This window comes from Peromyscus eremicus, chromosome 1 (assembly GCF_949786415.1).
Source record: "Peromyscus eremicus chromosome 1, PerEre_H2_v1, whole genome shotgun sequence".
NCBI classification, from domain to species: domain Eukaryota; kingdom Metazoa; phylum Chordata; class Mammalia; order Rodentia; family Cricetidae; genus Peromyscus; species Peromyscus eremicus.
Genome location: NC_081416.1, coordinates 118,727,683 through 118,746,091, shown reverse-complemented (window position 1 = coordinate 118,746,091; position 18,409 = coordinate 118,727,683). Strand labels below are relative to the sequence as shown.

The following is an 18,409-nucleotide window of genomic DNA, read 5'->3' as shown; positions in this document are numbered from 1 at the left end:
CTAGCAGTTAGCCCGAAGCGGAGCTACAAGTGTCAAATGCAAGGTTAGCACATTCAGGGACTTTCCCAGAGCTACAGGATTTGAGGGGTTAGGTCTTTGATCTTGTTCTGGCAGGTGTTGCTGCCTACACGCTGAGTTCCAAGGCCTGTGTGGCACCTCCATCATGGTATCAGTTGTGCTAAGGTCTAGGGCCTACTAAGTTCTGGGGCCCTGTTACCATATCACAATGACTTCGTGGTAAGGAATATTTGTAAAGTTGTAACTAAGAATTACAAACTATAAAATAAAAGAATGATAATTTGACTAAATTTAAATAAATCAAATCTAAATCAATCAATCAGTGCTTAAGAGCACATATTGCCCTTGCAGAGGACGCTGGTTTGGTTCCTAGTACCCACATCATGTAGTTCACCAATTATAACTCCAGGTCCATGGGATCAGATACCATCTTCTGGCTTCCTGGGGCACTGCACTCATGTGAACAAACCCACACACAGACACGTACTTATACACAAAATTCAAAATAAAACTTTTTTTACTTATTATTTATTTAGTGGTAGTAGTAGTAGTAGTAGTTTTTTCTTTTGAGACAAGGTTTCTCTGTGTAGTCCTGGCTGTCCTGGAACTCACTCTGTAGAACAGGCTGGCCTCAAATTGGAGATCCACCTCCCTCTGCCTCCCAAGTGCTGGGATTAAAGGCATGTGCCACCATCGCCAGGCCAAAATAAAACCTTTTTTAAAAAAGAACTGATCATTTAAAAACAATCATGAAGACAAAAAAATTAGTCATAAGTGAAAGGAAGGTACATGTGGCGTGTGCAGCTGATGAGTGATCACTCTCTGGGAAAATGTGCGGAACTCCCAAGCCTCGATGAGGAAAATAAGTTACCGAGAGAAAAATACTTAAAAGTTTTGACGCCACTTCGTGAAGGGGAAGTACAAACGTTCAAGAAATACAGTAGGACGTTTTGTGACTTGTTTTGCTTCGTTGCAGTGCTGTGGGTGGAATCTCGGGGTGGGTGGGGAGGTCCAGCACAGATAGGGAGGCCAGGATGAGCTGGCGTTTCTCTGCACATCCAGGCCTGGTGTCACTTTCCAGGAGCGTCCCGTGTAGCTCTGCCAGAGATAAGTCGGGTTCTGTCTTCAGAGCCCTGCACACCAGTGGCTGAGGACCCCTCTTGCTGGATTCATACCCACGACAGTCCAAGGCGTTCCTGAGTGTGCTCAGGGGAAGTGTACTAGTTATATTGGCATTGCATGCCCTGTCCACTCTCCATCCCTATTTTTGACATCCTCAAACTCCAAAACCATGGGTTAAGGTATAGAACTCATTACAATAAAGGTCTGCCAAAGACCAGGGTTCAACACACCACACAGCAGGGGCCAAGGAGGCACTCATGGGTCTGAGGGATTCCGATAGGATATGTTGTGTGTGTGGATGTCTAGAAGGAATGACAGATGTGTCCTAATGATTTGTGTAAATTTATGTAGCAGCAGATGACAATAACTGAATAAAACAGAGTTTCCTTTGGAAAGCTAGCAGAAATACCAGTATTTCAAATCACACGTTATTTCATCAAGAATGTCATGGGTACAAATTACAATTTGTCCATAGATATATCCCCATATATGCATGAGACGTGTGTGTGTGTGTGTGTGTGTGTGTGTGTGTGTGTGTGTGTGTGTGTTGCTGGGAATCAAACCTGGGACTCTGTACATGTTAAGCATATGTTCTACCACTGAGTGTAGGGCGGAGAAAGGAAACAACCTAAAAGTTCATCACTAGGAAGCTAGCTACACCAAATTATCCATATTACTTTCATATTACGGATTACCATTCAAAAAGAGCACGTAGGCCTTCTGATCCTGGCACAAAAAGATGGATAAGATGTGTAGTTGAGGAGCTGGAGAGATGGCTCCATGGTAGCGCTTGTTGCTCTTTCAGAGGACCTGGGTTTTATTCCCGGCACCTACATGGCAGCTCACCACCTATATCTACAGTTCCGGGGGTCCAATGCCCTCATTTAACCTCCAAGGGCACCAGGCACACACATGGTGCGCAGACACATACATGTGAGAAAAACATTCATACGTGAAAAGTAAAAAAAACAAATCTTTTTTTTTTTTTTTGGTTTTTCGAGACAGGGTTTTTTTCTGTGTAGCTTTGCGCCTTTCCTGGAACTCACTTGGTAGCCCAGGCTGGCCTCGAACTCACAGAGATCCGCCTGGCTCTGCCTCCCGAGTGCTGGGATTAAAGGCATGTGCCACCACCGCCCGGCTCTTTTTTTTTTTTTTTTTTTTTTTTTTAAAGCACAATAAGCATTTAAAATGATGTATTGACCACAGTGGGAAAAGCCTGGAGGGCACTGCCCACGGTCTGGGTAAACAGAGATAGGTGCTTATACACATGTGCTTGCCCAAACAGAGCCTATAACTGGAAGGATCCATAAGAAACTGAACTGTGGCTGTTTTTATGAAAGAGAACCGAGAAATCCAGAAAGAAAAACACACACCTTGCAATGTCTGAATGTTACAAGTGTGTTTATTGTATTTGTTGTCCTAGATTGACCAAGTATTGACATTTCCAAAAATGGGATTTGGAATGAACAGTGGCTATGAATATGTGCTCTATATAATTCACACTATCAGGCTTAAGGTGACTGTTGCTGGCTCCCAGCATCTGGGGTATCAACATTCAAGAGTGACCATACAGGCAGAAGGCAAGAGTGATGGCATAGAAGTGTGGCTGTGAGGAAAAGTTGGTGCTGTAGAGGACCGACCTGAGGCTCCACCTGTGCGGGGGGAGAGAGACTCGAAAACTGGAACTGTTTTCTAAATAACACACAAAGGCTTTGGCACCTCATTGTCCTTTTTAAAGCACTATGCTGAGAGCCAGGTAATCAGAGGGTCTCAGAGCTCAGCGCTAAAAATGCACTGAGAATTCCTGACATTCAGAGGGAGCTGGCCGGAGTGTGCATCTCTAGAACTGGAGATGAACCCAGCCTGGGCTACTTGGGAGAAGGAAGAAGTAAGGAGAAGGAGAAGGGGAGAGGGGAGGAGGAGAGGGAAGGGGGAGAGAAAAAGAAAAGAAGAAAAGAAACTGTCAACTGATCCACTACTTTTCTGGCAATAAATATGTGTTCACAGAGAAGGGATATGAATTTTAGAACCGGTCAGGTGTCATTTGGCCACAAGTTTTTCTATAGAAGTGAGAAATCAAATTAAGCAATTGCTTTTTTAGTTAAAAAAGAAAGAAAGAAAAGAAAGCCATGAAATGAGAATCGACCACTGCTCTGGTGCCCCTTAAAAACTGCCTGTGATGGGCAAGCCCCCAAAGGATGCTTTAGAAGTGATGTGTGCCTGGACAGCATCGCGGGGGGGGGGGGGGGGATGTGGCTCAGGTTCCCAAGGGGCCACACTGAAGGAGAGACCCACTTAGAAGTATGATTTCTGTTTCCTTGGGGAGAAGCGACCCTCCTGTAGGGTGGCGCTGGGGCGAGCAGGGACACAGACCGCTCAGCTCTTTTTGCGCAGCTGGTTGTACTGTGCGCGACCCAGGATGGGCTCCATGACGCTGGGCCGGAAGAAGCTGTCGCTGACTCGGCGTGCAGGCTTCTCCCGGGGCATGGCCAGGAATCCGGGACGCCCCGAAGTCTCCGCCTTGTCGTCCAGACCGGGACAGGAGGGCATGCTGAGGCCCCGCGCGCTGCGCAAGCTGCCGCGGGCCTGGCCGGGACGCTGCGCGGACTCCGGACTGGCGGGCCGCGCTCCGGACCCCTTGCGCTCCGCCTCTGCCGGCGGGTTATCGATGTCTCTGAATTCGCTCTCCGGCTCCATCAGGGACAGCCTGGGAAGCTGACAGCCGGACAGTCTTGTTAGGGAATCCCTCTGCCAGGAGTCACCGCCCTTTCTATGGCGTTTAGCCTGGTTCCCCCGGGGGCGGCCATCACAAGGGCACAGACTGGGGTGTAGGCTATCAGGATGGGGGCATCCGGGAGACCCCTGAGGTTCTAGGGACTCTGGTCGCCTCTGGTGGTGGGAGGAGTCCCCCTCCTTGAAGCATGCCACCCCTCTCAGTTTCAGTGATTGAGTAACCTTTCCCCTGGCCAACTCTAGGGGCACCTCCTGTTCCACCAAGTTCTCCTCCAGCCTGCTCAACTTGTAACTTCCTTTGGAGAGGGTCTCAGGGATTCCCCAAAAGATGGCATTAGTCTTGGCTTTTTTTTCACCCTACTGTCCTTAGAAGGCACAGCCTATCGCTCAAGGTGCCCTGAAAGTTTACTGCCAGGCCCTTGGGGAGAAGCGAAGGGGGAGGGCTGAGCCACTAGGGACTCATGAACCGATGACTCCATCATCAAATGGGAGGCACAATGTAGCAGAGAGGTCTGAGGCCAGGGCTGGGAACATCTGTACTCTGGGCGGGGAAAGATCAGGGTGTAGGAAGGTTTTGAGTGCTGGAGATTGGAGAAGGGTCTCCATGGGCTGGAAAACAAGGACGCGGGGGTGGGGTGGGGGAGTGGGGGGGGGTGGGGGGGTGTCCTACATCTCCTTCAGTCAAGTCTACCCTGGGAGGAGGTGGCCCTGGGGTGGGACTCACCGGCACATAGTGTACCACAGTGTCTACCACGTTATCAGTGACACCCTTCAGGGCGTCGGAGAGGGACATGGCCCTCCCTTTGGTGGAGGAGACAGCCTGGGCCGGGGTGAGGTGCAGGATCCTTCCCACCGTGCCCAGCACAGCCGCAGGTGCCCACGTCACTGCTGAGATGGTGCTCCGGAGAGTCTTCTGCATGGTGTGTACCACGCCACCCAGGAGGCCTCTCGGGGTGGGCAGGGCTGTTACCTGTGGGCCAGAGAACCGTTAGCCCCTGCCCTGCATCCGCTCCTCTGACCCTTTCCCTAACCACCAGCCCAGAGCTAGAGGGGAAACAGGACACAAAATAGAGAGAGAAGGAGAGGGGGAGGGGGAAGGAGGGAGGGGTGAGGAGAGAGAAACAAAAATAAACTACAATAAATAAATAATAAACAAAAACTAACTAGGCCTGGGTTTGTCCCTAGCTGTGGGTAGTGTGGCCTTGGGCAAGTCATTTCTTCTCTCTGAACCCCAGTTTCTTCATCTGCAAAATGGAGCAGCAATCTCCACCCTGCCTCCTTTTATGGGTGTCGTGGAGCCCGCTGGGTGACACGGCGATCCTTAGTTGGCTGTGAATTTGGGGGTGACCTGGGGACAGCATTCTTTTTTTTTTTTTTTTTTTTTTTTTTGGTTTTTTCAAGACAAGGTTTCTCTGTGTAGTTTTAGAGCCTGTCCTCGAACTCAGAGATCCGCCTGGCTCTGCCTCCCGAGTGCTGGGATTAAAGGCGTGCGCCACCACCGCCCGGCTGGGACAGCGTTCTTTATTCTACCCCGCTCCGCTGCTTCTCACCCCCACCCGCGGGCTGCGAGGCCTTAGGCCCTTGCGAGCTTCGTCACCTCTCTGAGCACGCTCTCTTCAGCCTCCGATCCCTCTTCTTCCTCCTCGTCGTCCGTCTCCTCCCCCTCCGTGTCTGTCTGGTCGTCATGGCTTTCATCCTGGGAGGCGGCTAAGTTGTGCAGCCAGGGCACCCGCACCTCACTCTGCCGTCGGGACACCACCTGCATGGCCGCCGACGCACCCCACTGGGCCAGGCTGCTCTGAGGGAGGATGGCAGCAGACACATGACTCAGTGGACCCCTCTAGGCTGCAAGGTCCTTATCACAGGAGCAGGGGCAGCGGTGGTGAGCAGGGCCTACCCCACAGGGTTTGGGGTTTGTTTGTTTCTTTTTTAATTTCTTTATTTTCTTTATTTCATTTTATCTGTATGCATGGTCACCCCCTGTGTGCCTGGTGCCCACAGAGGTCAGAAGAGAGCATCGGATTTCCTTGAATTGGAGTTACGGGTGGCTGTGAGCCACCATGTGGGTGCTGGGAACTGAACCTGGCTGGGGTCCTCTGCAAGAGAAACGAGTGTTCTTAACCACTGAGCCGTCTAGCCAGCCTCTCCCCCAGCATTTTAATTAGTAATATCTTATCACTGAAGGCATACATCGTTAGCATAGAACGCTGTGACGTTTTGTGAGCACACCCTATGTAACTATAGCAGATCAAGATAGAGACTATTTCAACACCCCAACAGATTCTCATGACTCTTTTCCGTCTGTATTCCCCAGTCTGGGGCCCCCTTCTGACTTCACAGCCACACATTCATTTTGGCTGTTCTCTTTTCTTTTTAGTGTTGAGGTGGAATCCGAGGCCTTCTACATAAACCTTGAGCTTGTACCCCCAACCTCGGTGATTATTTATTTATATTTATATTTATTTTTTGAGACAAGGTCTTACTATGTAGCCCTGGCTGCAGGAACTCACTATGTAGACCAGGCTGGCCTTAAACTTACAGCGATCCCACCCCACCCCACCCCACCCCACCCCCACCCACCCCCATCTTGCTTCTCAAGAGACTCAGCTCTCTAAGAGTTGTCTTTTGACCTCAGCACAGGAGTGACCGTAGCATGCCTCCACACACAGCTCAAAAGGGGGGGGGGGGCGACACGGCACACAGAGTGATGATAGGTAAAGCCAAACTTTAAAAAGAGTACCACTCACTTTCCGGAGTGATGGGAAACACTTGCAATCCTAACACTTGTAAGGTTGAGGGAGGAGAACTGCCACAAATTCAGGGCTAACCTGGGCTACAGAATGAAACCCTATCTCAAAAAAAAATTTGTCAATTAAAGTTTAAAAAATAGCTGGGCGGTGGTGGTGCACGACTTTAATCCCAGCACTCGGGAGGCAGCGCCAGGCAGATCTCTGTGAGTTCAAGGCCAGCCTGGTCTACAGAGTGAGATCCAGGGCAGGCACCAAAACTACACAGAGAAATCCTGTCTCAAAAATAAAATAAAGTAAAAGGACCTTTCATATGACTGAAAAGCAGTCACTTCCTGCTGACTCCTGGGCTTTCTCTTCTTATAGCTCTGTGGGTATGTGACCTCAGGTAAGCTAGGCAAGTGCTCCACCACCGAGCTACAGCCCAGCCCAGACCCCACCTCCATGTTCTAATTGTTTCATTTGTCTCTGGTTTTCTGGTTGTTGTTTGTTTGTTTGTTTGTTTGTTTGTTTTTGTCTGTGGGTCTTTTGTTGTCTTTTCAAATGGGGTCTCACCATACAGCTCTGGATAGTCTGGAACTCACTCTATAGACAAGGCTGGTCTCAAACTTGAAGAAATCCTCCTGCCTCTACCTCCTAAGTGTGGAGATTATTAGTATGCACTTATATGTCTGACTTTAACTCTCCTCCTCCTCCTCTTCCACCTCTTCCTCTTCCTCCTCTTCCTCCTCCTCCCTTCCTTCCTTTCTTTTCTTTCTTTCTTTCTTTCTTTCTTTCTTTCTTTCTTTCTTTCTTTCTTTCTTTCTCTTTCTTTCTTCCATTCCCTCTTAGTCTCCCACTAAGTTCCTATTCTAAAAACCCCAGCCTAACTGTATCGAGATGAACAGAGAAGCAGCTTGGCCTGGGTGTAATGAGAAAGTCAAGAGTCCTAGAAGGGAAGGCTGGAAAACTGCCCAGTCAGGGGCGAGGGATAATGGGACTCCTGCTCATTGGACAGGATTTTTGTGATTTTTTTGTTTTGTTTATTTCTTTATGGGGGACACTTCTACTGTTTTAATAGCAAATGGGGGTGGGGAGTCCCCCATAAGAGGTCCACTGGGGGTCATAAAGACTGGGAGTCAGGGAGACTCCGAGGGAGGGTGGGGGAGACAGAAGAGGGTGGTGGGGCAGGACCACACCTCAGTTTGTGTTCTGTCCTTTGTCTTCTCCCATGGCCTGGGCAATTAGTCCACCACCCTCTTAAGACCTTTATGTCTAAAGTCCCAACCCAGCTTGAAGGATGATCTCAAGACAGAGGGACTGGGAAACCCACAGAGCGGGGCCAGGCAGAGCTCTGAGCAGACTCACCAAGGGTGCCACACCCGGGATCCACATGGCCAGAGAGTGGCCCTGCTTCAGGGCCCAAGCAGTGGTCTGCATGGTGTGTCGAGAAAGAGTGTTGGCCAGGTTGCTGACCCTCCTCGTGAGGCTCGGTTTGACCTTGGGAGCCTTCTGGGCCCGCTGCCGTCCAGAACCAGGGGCTAGATAAAAGATATGTAAGAAAAGAGATCAAAAGGGGCCTGAGGGGCCTGGAGAGACGGCTCAGCGGTTAATAGCACTTGCCACTCTTTAGAGAACTTGCATTCAATTCCCAGCATCAATATGGTAGCTCACGGCCATCTGTACCTCCAGTTCCAGGGGATCCAAAGTCCTCCTCTGGCTCTCACAGGCAGCATTCACACACATGGTGTACACACATACATGCAGTCAAAACACTCAGACACATAAAATTTTAAAAGAGTAAATAAAAGAAAATGGACTCAGGGTTGTGCCTTGGGCTGGAAAACAATTGCCTTACTTCTACCACGACCCCTCTGGTGATAGCCGATGCCAGATCCCTCTCCCTCTTACATCTGGGGTGGAGGGACTAAGGACTGAGATCCTCTGGAGCTTCTGAGGGGCATTCCCTATGCCAGAGCAAGGCCAATAAGGCTTGTGGTCTCTCATTGATCCTCGGATGCTGAGTGGCCAGCTGGCTCCCAGGGTAGCCAGCCAGTCTGAAGGGCCGTTACCTGACTCCTCCTTGGATGGTGGCAGGAGGAACTCTACCACCTTCTCAATGCTGCCCAGAGCCAGATCAGCCCCTCCAGAGGCCAGGCGGCCAACTCGGGTGTTGGCAGCGTACTCCGCTGTCTCTTTAGCCATCCCCAAGGCAAGCTCGCAGCTGGCCAGGACCTTGTCAGACGTGCTTGCGATGGGCACACTGATGCTGTTCCTGGCGCTTCGAAGGCGGGTAGAGATGGTGCCTTTCAGTTCAGAGGCAATCTGAGGAGTGTGGGGAGACAGTCAACTATGTGAGTTTCCTCACAGGTCCTGAGCCCAGCTCTCTGGAGGGCACCATTTAAAGACCCAGGCACACCGGGCATGGGAGCACACACTTGTAATACAAGGGCTGGCGGCTGAGACAGAAGGATCACCATGGGTTTGGTGCTCTCTTTGGCTACATAGTGAGCTCCAGACCAGCCTGGGCTACAGCATGATATTATCCTGTCTAAAAATTAAAAAAAAAAAAAAAAAAAGACCGGGGACCGGCAAGACTAGGTGAATATGTGGGAAAGAAAAAGGCCACCTCAGTCTCCTGGCTTCTCCACACTGTGTGAAGATCTATCCTGTGAGGATAGCCCCAAAGCCTCCGTGGTGACACCAGTCCTGATACCCTCATTCACATACGGCACCCCCTCTTCCAGGGCCCTATCCTCCATCCTCTAGCTGTCCCTCGACACACTGTTCACACTGATTGATATTATGACTGACCCTCCTACAGGTTTCATGCTGGAGTAACTTGCCTTCTTCCCCCTGAGACCCTGAGAGCTCCTCTGTGACAAAGTTGGCTTGGTCTGGAGCACTAGACAGGTGACCAGCTGACCTGCCCCCTGGTGGTCTCCACCTCAGGCTGTGTTTACTCATCTTCACAGTGAGGGTAGCGAGTCTCATCACCAAGGATGACCCGAGAGGGCTCCATGCTGCGGCTGTTGGCAAGGGCAGGGCCCAGGGCCCAGGGCTCAGGGGAGATTGGTAGGACAGACTGGTGGTTGGTCAGTAATACAGAGGAGGTCATAGGCCTTACTGAAGCCAGCACTGGATAGGATAGTTAAAGGCTTGGCCAAGGAAAAGTGACTTGTTTAGTCTCATGGTCCCTAAAGGGTTGGATCTCAAGGCCATGTATGTAATCCTGAGATCCCAGTGAGTGAGACCCAAGATCGAAGGTAGTTGTTGTCACCACAGTCCTGTGCGAACCCACAAAGTCCCAGACCCCAAAGGCCACAGTATCAGAAGGCTGTGTAGTTATGGAGGGGCCATGTTGGGGTTAGCCCTTCCTTCCCCTTGAGGACCATGAAGGTGTCTGTCTGAGCTTATCTGAGGCATGTACTCGCTGTCCCAGACACCCCGACTCTACCTGGCCCCACAGAAAGAGGAAGAGGGGTCTCCACTTGCCCAAGAGGGTGCTCACCCCATGAACACACAAAGTCACACAGCCAGGGCATCAGCTGTTCTGAGAGGAGGTCAATAATAGAGTGTAGGGAGCACTAGAGGAGAGGGAGGACTCACCTTTTCTGGAGGGTATTGAAGGGCCGGAATCTTTTCCTCCAGGTGGTCCAGGCCTCTGCAGGCCAACTCATTGGCAGCTGTGACTGAAAGGGAAGGGCTGTGTTGGGCTGATCCCTACCCCCTGCCGAGGAATTAATAGTGGCCTCCATCTCAAAGGAGGTACATTGGGGCCCCCAGACCCCAGCCCTGCTGTTCAGAAACCAGAGACTCTGCTATATTTAGCTCCCATGTACTTATGACTCCTTGAGAGCAGGGTCATTTTGGAATCGGTAAGACCTGTACCTAAAGTCTTGCGCCTGCTCAGCATGTGGCTTTAGCAAGTCCCATCTGTCTGAACACCAGGTTAGGCTCACATGGACCCTACTCTTTACCTCTAGGGCCCTGGGCAGTAGCTCTCTGCTGCCCCCTCCTGTCAGGAGCCAGAACCGGCAGCCTCTGTGTTTGTAAAGTGACGCCAGCTTCTATGAACCACCGCCAAACGCTGTTCTCTCCCCGCCCAACCTCCCTCCCTGTTCAGTGTTCTGGAAGGGTGTGAGGAAGTGAGAGAACCCATGTAGGAGTGAGGCAGGTGGCACCAGGGTCTTGGCATAGGCCTCAGGAGGACCAGGCCTAGGCTTGCTTAGTCCTGGAGATGACTGATTCACAGTCACAGCCAGAGCAGCTCCAGATTGTCCCTAGAACCAGTTTTAACCCCCAGCTGTCAAGATGGCTGCAGCAGAAAGGAGCCCCAGGGAAGAGAAAGAAGTTGCCCTTGAGGAGTGGGACAAGACCTAGAGGATGCAGATGTTTCCAGGGGGAGACTGCCCGTGGTCTGCTGAGGATGCAGATGTTTCCAGGGGGAGACTGCCCATGGTCTGCTGAGGATGCAGATGTTTCCAGGGGGAGACTGCCCATGGTCTGCTGAGGATGCAGATGTTTCCAGGGGGAGACTGCCCGTGGTCTGCTGAGGATGCAGATGTTTCCAGGGGGAGACTGCCCATGGTCTGCTGAGGATGCAGGCTCTGTGGTCAAGGCCATGGAAGGCACAGGTTTAAAGGATATTTGTAGATGCTCTTTCATATTTTTTTAAAACAGCAAAGAAGCCAGGCGGTGGTGGCGCACGCCTTTAATCCCAGCACTCGGGAGGCAGAGGCATGCGGATCTCTGTGAGTTTGAGGCCAGCCTGGTCTACAAAGTGAGTTCCAGGACAGGCTCCAAAGCTACAGAAAAACCCTATCTCGAAAAACAACAACAAACAAACAAAAAACAAAACAAAAGAGCAAAGATCTCAGATGACTTTGGCTGTCTTCTGATTGGACAGAATGAGAGCATTCATGAGGGCTAGCCTAGGGCCTGTAGTAATTTTATTAATATTGTCATTAATTGAATGAGGTTTTCTTGGACAACTTATACGCATATATAATGCATTTTTCTCACTCACATCCCCACATGCATCTTCTCTTATCTGTCTCCCATCCTGGCCAACCCCCATGTCCGTTTCTCACGTTCCTGTTATTTTGTTTTGTTTTGTGACCCACTGAATTTAACCAGGGCCATCTATGCGACTATGGACTTGAAATGGAGCCTTTAAGCCTTCCTTGCCGGGTTGCTGGGTAGAACTCTCACATCCCCAAAATCTATCAGGATGATAGGCGCTGCTAGACTTCTCGGTGCTGCTGAGATCTCCCTCAACCCTGTGAAGAGCTGGTTCTTGGAGACCGTATCTTCTGTTGGAGGCAGGGTAATGGAGACAGAATGACCCTTGTTTCTACCCTGCCTGGGAGCTCTCTCCTGCCCCGCCCCCCCCCCCGCCCCCCCCCCCCCTGTCAGAGCCGGTATCAGCAGGAGGGGGGTGAAGGGGCGTTCTCTTTCCTTGGTGCCCTTCTGCCCTGCTAGGCCGGCTTTCACTGAGACTCTGCTCCTTCTGCTGTATTTGGAGTCTAGAGGTCCTGCCACTGGCTCCACACTCACCGCTGCTCACATAGATCTGCCCATCCTTCCCCCTGAAAATTCTTTGGCTGTCATTGTTAGCCGAGGACGCCCTAGGCTGGGCTACAGCTGAGGCATGTATAGACCCAAAGAGATTTGCGTCTATGCCTCTATATCTGCAGATGAGAAGATCAGGAAGTTGGATATAGGCAAGTAAGGGAGGTGGTCAGGGAGGTGGACAAACAAGCTGTGAGATGATCAGACAGGCGGACAAGCAGACAGGCAGACAGGCATTGAGTATCAGTGGACAGGCAGGCTGCTGCCAAGTTCTGTGAGAACTCACACTGGGTGGACAGCCGGCGGACCACCGGCTCCATGCTCCAGGCAGCCAGATTGCTGGCACCCTGTACACCTTTCTCGTAGGCATTGCACACAGAGGCCACCAGGGGGTGGGCCTCTTTGGTGCTGTTGTAGGTCTTCTGGAAGCACTCACAGGTGCCGCTCACCACAGGCAGTTGTAGGACTCTGTGGAGCACATTCTCCTGCTCCTGTCAGCAAAGAGAGAGTTAGATCCTCTCACCCCCCACTCAGCCTCCCTGCAAGCTGACCCTAGCTAGGGTCATGCACGCCGTTTGTGAGGCCAGCCCGAGTCTAAAGGAAACAAGGTGTCTCTAAATGGTCCAGTCATGGAAAAGGAGAGCCCGCCTGCCATGCCTTCCTGGTCACTGCCTAGACTCTGGAGAACCCCTGAGGCGATCTGTGTTCTCTGGGGACCAAGCCAAATCCCATCTCCCTCCCAGGTCATTCCTCTTAGACTGACTGCCCAGAGCAAGTGAATGTACCTGTTGGGGGTTTGGGTCCACCTTCAATTGGTGGCTTCATCTAAACATTTTCATGGTCTTTCTGGGATGCTGAGCCCATGCCTATAAATGCTGAACCACTGCCAAATAGGCTCGCCTTCCCTCCCACATCCCTTCTGCTTGGTAGAATATCATTCTCTCACTATCACCTCCTCTGTGAGACAGGGTCTCAAGTAGCCCTCGCTGGCCTTGAACTCACTACTTAGCTAAGGATAACCTTGAACTACCAGTCCTACTGACTCCTTCTCCCAAGTGCTGGGATTATAAACATGTGTCACCATGACCAACTTTTGTCTCTCCTCCATCATGGCTGTGTCTGTCCTTGGGTTGTCTCTGCATCTGTCACCCTGCCATGATGATGTGTGTGTGCCTCCTTTCTCCCAGTAGAATGTCCTCTATTTCCCCAGTGCCTGGCTAAAAGCCTGACCCTGGAGAAATGAGCCATACATGGGGCTGAGCCTTGTAGAATGTGTAAGCTCTTCTTTTTTAAAACTTTTGGGAGGGGCAGGGACAGGATTTCACTGTGTAGCCTTGGCTGTCCTGGATCTCGCTCTGTAGACCAGGCTGGCCTCGAACTCACAGAGATCTGCCTACCTCTGCCTCCCTAGTGCTGGGCTCTTCTTAACTACACAGAATAGCAGCATCGAGGCTTCCTGGGGCTCCTCAGCAAGAATCCTTTCCAGAAAGTCTCACTAGACTTGTATTTGGATATCTCCTTGGGTGGGCTTGATGCCTTCACAGAGTGGCTGGTCCCCTTGTCGGATAACTTTGCTGAGCTGAAGCCTGCCTCCACACGCTGTCTCCACCCTACTGGAACAACCCTGAACAAATCTGCTTCACCTTTTGTGTGTCGCCCCATCCCATACTTCAAGTTAGGGGTGACTCTCTGCAAAGATCCCTTCTCCATAGGAAATAAATGCATTTCCTATCTTAGTTTATGGATGGGTTACACAATGGGCTTGTGACCCTTTCCTCCTGACATTCGGGGATTTAGCATAGCCTTTCTGAAAACACAACACTCCATTTTTAAGTTGGGACTCCAGCGAGTCTGGACCTTTGGGGTGTACTGTGGTCATCTCTTCTTATTGGGAGGTCATACTCTGACCAAAGCATTCTGCTTTGTCAGCAGTACATAATTAAACTTTAGAGAGTAGAAAAAGCCCAATCTTTGAGTGAAAGAATGATTCTGGTCATGTAGTAGGAAGCAACATTTACTAGAGGCCATTATGCTCCAGGACACCAGTTGGGGAGACTTGATTTCAATCCTAACAGTAGTTTGCTGTCTGAAGTATTTGAGATTCAGAGATAAGATAGGATTTACCCAAGATCGAACAGACAGTGAGTAGTACAGCCAGGACTTCAGTCAGGTTTGATTTGATTTTGTGTGTTTTTGAGATAGGGTCTCCCTGGGTGTGGTGGCACATATCTTTAATCCCAGCATTTGGGAGGTGGAGGCAGGCAGATCTTTGTGAGTTCCAGGCTGGCCTGGTCTACAAAGTGAATTCTAGGACAACCAGGACTGCTACACAGAGAACCCTTGTCTCAGAAAACAAAAACAAAAACAGAACGAAAGATAGGGTCTCATCTAGTCCAGACTGGCCTTAAATTCACTATGAACCAAGGCTGGCCTGCAACACCTGATTCTCCTGCCTCTGCTTCCCAAGTCCTGAGTTTATAAGCATGCGTTACCATATTGGACTGTTTCCAAGTCAGGTTTGAAATGGAATATATGGAATTTGCTTCCAAATAAATTAAGATAAAATAAATTAATGATTGGCCAAGGATGAGCCAAGATTGACCGTGGATTCTTGGCCTTTGGGATTAGTCAAAAATACCTGGGACCTTGTATTCTTTTGCCTAGTCTTATGAATGTTAAGAATTGTCCATATAAAAAGTGTGAACCAGCTCTTCAGGGTTGCCCCATCTGTTCCAGCTCTGTGTGACTGTGGATGCAGCCTGTGACATACTCTGCTTGCAGGAAGTCGAGTTAGCCACCAAGGAGACCCATTTGGGCCCCGGTACAAAACAGCCACACTATTTTAGCTTTTCACCCTACAGGTGAGTCAGATATCAGAAGGAGAAAAGGATTTGGACTACATGATGAAACATTCTCTTTCACATTTTGGACATTGCTTTCAAGGGTTATTCTGGACAAAGCCAAAGGGGCAACGGGCTGGGAATGGAAGAAACTACCAACCGTTAAGAAGATGTAACGTAGCCAGGCGTTGGTGGCGCGCGCCTTTAATCCCAGCACTCAGGAGGCAGAGCCAGGCAGATCTCTGTGAGTTCGAGGCCAGCCTGGGCTACCAAGTGAGCTCCAGGAAAGGCACAAAGCTACACAGAGAAACCCTGTCTCGAAAAACCAAATAAAGAAAGAAAGAAAGAAAGAAAGAAAGAAAGAAAAAGACATAACGTTTCTTGTGACCCATTTACACTCCTCTTACGATTTAGTACAAAACAAGGCAGTTATCCCTAGTACAGAGGTTCCTTAAAGCCTAATTTGGGATGATTTTAGTTTCCTACAGGGTCATAGCTCTGAATTTCACTATTTGAACTGTACCCAAATCAGAGAGGTCTTGGCAAAACATATCAAGGACATATAAAAATATCATAATTACTTAAAATCCTGGTGAAAACCAGGCCAGAGATAAATGCTGGACACATTGACTGTCCAGTTTATTCCCAGGCATGGCAGCATAGGCAACGTATTGCAGGTTCTGGTCACAGGCTAAAGCCACAGAATACATGGGCTCCGTATGGCATGCACGTTCTTCTGGTGGTGGACTTTTGTCTCAGGGTTTAGGACATGGCAATTTCTTTCCCTGTCTCTCCTTAGCCTCCAGCTAGCATTCCTACCCATTTCTCCAAGGCTCTTAGACCATCATAGGCATCATCTCTTTCTCCCAGTTCTCCCAAACACCCCTGTTAACAGTGGCAAGGGCAGTGATAATGTGACAGAGTCAGTGGATTCAGAACATAAGGTAGACACGTCTTGCCTGAGGTCCCCTGACTCTCACTTTCTGCTCACTCTTCCTCCCTTGGTTACCATTCCCCGTCTCAACTGAGCCCAGGTTACTTACAGGAAGGTCTCCGTCCACCAGGGTTGGGCCCTTGTTCATGGCCATCCTTCCTCTTCAGGCTGCAAAGCAGAGTCCCAGGTCCATCAGAAGCCCACAGACTTGCAATTCACAGAGTGGCTCCCCTACCTCTCACAGCCACCCCACCAGCCACCTGGGAGCTCAGCTGTCCTAGGGTGGAGGTTGAATGTCACATACAAGAGGCCACTCCTTGGAGTCCCAACACAATGAGTCTCCTAGTCTGCTCAAAATGAGCTCCATAGTCCGCTCAAAATTGATGTTTGTTTGTTTTTTTAAGGGCTCAAGATAAAAGAAAATGTAGGTAATTAGATAAAGATAATGAACTAATGAGAGAAGAGCTTTAGGATGACGTCTGGGGCTCTTAAACCAGAGTCCAAGAGAGACGAAAGAATGAGTGTTGGGTAGAGTTTAATTTTTTTCTTCATGACAAAATTCTAGTTAATTACAATTTCCCTCTATTGCCAGCTGGGTAAGCCTTCTCCCAAAGAACTGTCTTCTGGATAAGGCAATGGCCACTCTGTGTGCTGGTCTTTCCACCTGTGTCTTTTCCTCAGGGGTCTCCCTGCAGAGCTCCGTGTCCCTTGGTAATGTCCCCATTGCCCTTTCTCTCAGCTCCTTCCCTTTTAAGCAGCCAGGTAAGGCCGAGACACCCGAGGACCCCACACTCACTGCAGCTGACAGCCACCTCAGTCTCAGAAAACCCAGCTGCAGAACGTCTCCTCCACAGAAGCAGCTCCAGCCACTCCAGGGAATCTTGGGCAATGCCTCACAGACCTCCCAGCTGGAGGAGGGCAAAGAGGAAGAGAACACTGGGCCAGCCCTTTACCATAGCTGTCTGACCCAGGATGTCCCCTGGACTCATCTTAGCTCCTATGGGGGATGCTTAGCCAATGACGAGGCGGCTCACAGAGCTGAAGGAGTCCTGTGCCAGACCCCTGAGACAATAGCTCCAGAATATTCGTGGCTTTCAGTTGACAAAAATTGCTTTCCATGAAGAAGGTACTATATTTATGTCATTTAACTCCTAAGATCAAAGTTCCATGTAATTCTGTCATCTTTGATTCCTTTCCCCCAAAGTTTCTATGGAACAGTACTCTCAGAGACTGTCTCCCATCCTTCGTTTGCTAGCAAGGATGACTACTGAACAGCATGATTCAAACCCACACAGGGATGGGCTTCAGCTTACTGTATTTGTCTATGACTATCAAGAGAAATTACCCACCCGCAAAGAAGACAAGACAGAGTCCTTAGTAATCTGGGCTCTGGGAGAATGGTTTTAACCTCTGTACACCTCCAAAGTTAAAGAAAATATGTTGAAGCTGGTTGTGGTAGCATGGACCAGTAATCCCAGCACTCAGGATGCCGAGGCAGGATTGATGGGCAGCCCGAGCTACATAGCAAAATCATGTCTCAAAACGCTAGGGGCTGAGGGCAGGGCTGAAGGCAGAGTGCTTGCCTAGCTTTGAAGGCCCTAGATTCGATCTTCAGCATGGAGGAAAGGAAAAGAGTGGGGATGGGTGTGAAACTTTACCTAGCCTAAGATACCACCAGAACAGGAAGAAGGAGAATCACTGGGTTTTGTTCACCTAAGTCTGGAAAAGTCATGGTATTGATGAGTTTTGATTTTTTTTTTTTTTTCCAACCAATAGCACCCAGACAGCCGAGAACTATTAGCATGTGACATTCATTCCTCAACAGGGACTCAAGCCCAAGCTCAAACTTTAGTTCTTGATTAAAGTAGATGGAACACTATGGTCCCAACCTGTGTCTTCAGACCACCTAGAAGAGGCCTCGTAATCAAAATGGATGAGAGGACGACACTAACTCTTAGCTCCTAGTTAGCAGATTTGTGTGCTGTTAACTCTGCTAAGTTGTTAGTGTGGATAACAGAATAGAAAGGCACTGGGTGGTAGGTTCAGCAAAATGGCCCAGCAGGTCAAGGTGCTTGCCACCAAGCCTGACCACCTGAGTTCAATCCCTGGGACCCACATGGCAGAGGGAGAGAATTGACTCTGGCAAGATGTCCTCTGACCTACACACACACAGACAGACACACACACACACACACACGCTACATTAAGTGTAATAAAAAAATAATAAGGATGTGAGGTGAGAAACAGATACAGATTGATCCCTGGGAGTAAATTTTATCCTCAGTATGATAAAACAGGGAACAAGATGTCAGGAAAGGGAGGAGCGTGGAGCAAGGAGCTTCCAAAAGAGGTAATAAGTAAGTGAAGCATTTGATACTGTTAATCTCGGTCTGAGCTTTTTAGCGTAAGACAGCTGTGAAGAAGGAGGTAAGTGTGTAAAGTGACCTCTGCTCTCATTTCAA

At 49.8% G+C, this 18,409-nt stretch overlaps 1 protein-coding gene across 2 annotated transcripts; it reads right to left on the bottom strand.

Moving 5' to 3' along the window:
- Window positions 1-2,524: 2,524 nt before the first annotated feature.
- On the bottom strand, window positions 2,525-16,924 carry Plin1 (perilipin 1). Of its 2 annotated transcripts, none has more exons than XM_059272658.1 (9): window positions 16,744-16,924; window positions 16,057-16,115; window positions 12,460-12,664; window positions 10,209-10,291; window positions 8,672-8,924; window positions 7,968-8,140; window positions 5,471-5,671; window positions 4,598-4,843; window positions 2,525-3,855 (listed from the first exon to the last, which is right to left on the bottom strand). In XM_059272658.1, the coding sequence occupies exons 2-9, from the start codon at window positions 16,099-16,101 to the stop codon at window positions 3,517-3,519; spliced, it is 1,545 nt and encodes a 514-aa protein (XP_059128641.1). In that variant the 5' UTR covers window positions 16,102-16,115; window positions 16,744-16,924; the 3' UTR covers window positions 2,525-3,516. The 2 variants fall into 2 exon arrangements, with proteins under 2 accessions (XP_059128641.1, XP_059128648.1); XM_059272665.1 differs by lacking the exon at window positions 16,744-16,924 and adding an exon at window positions 16,612-16,733.
- Between the last annotated feature and the right edge of the window lie 1,485 nt (window positions 16,925-18,409).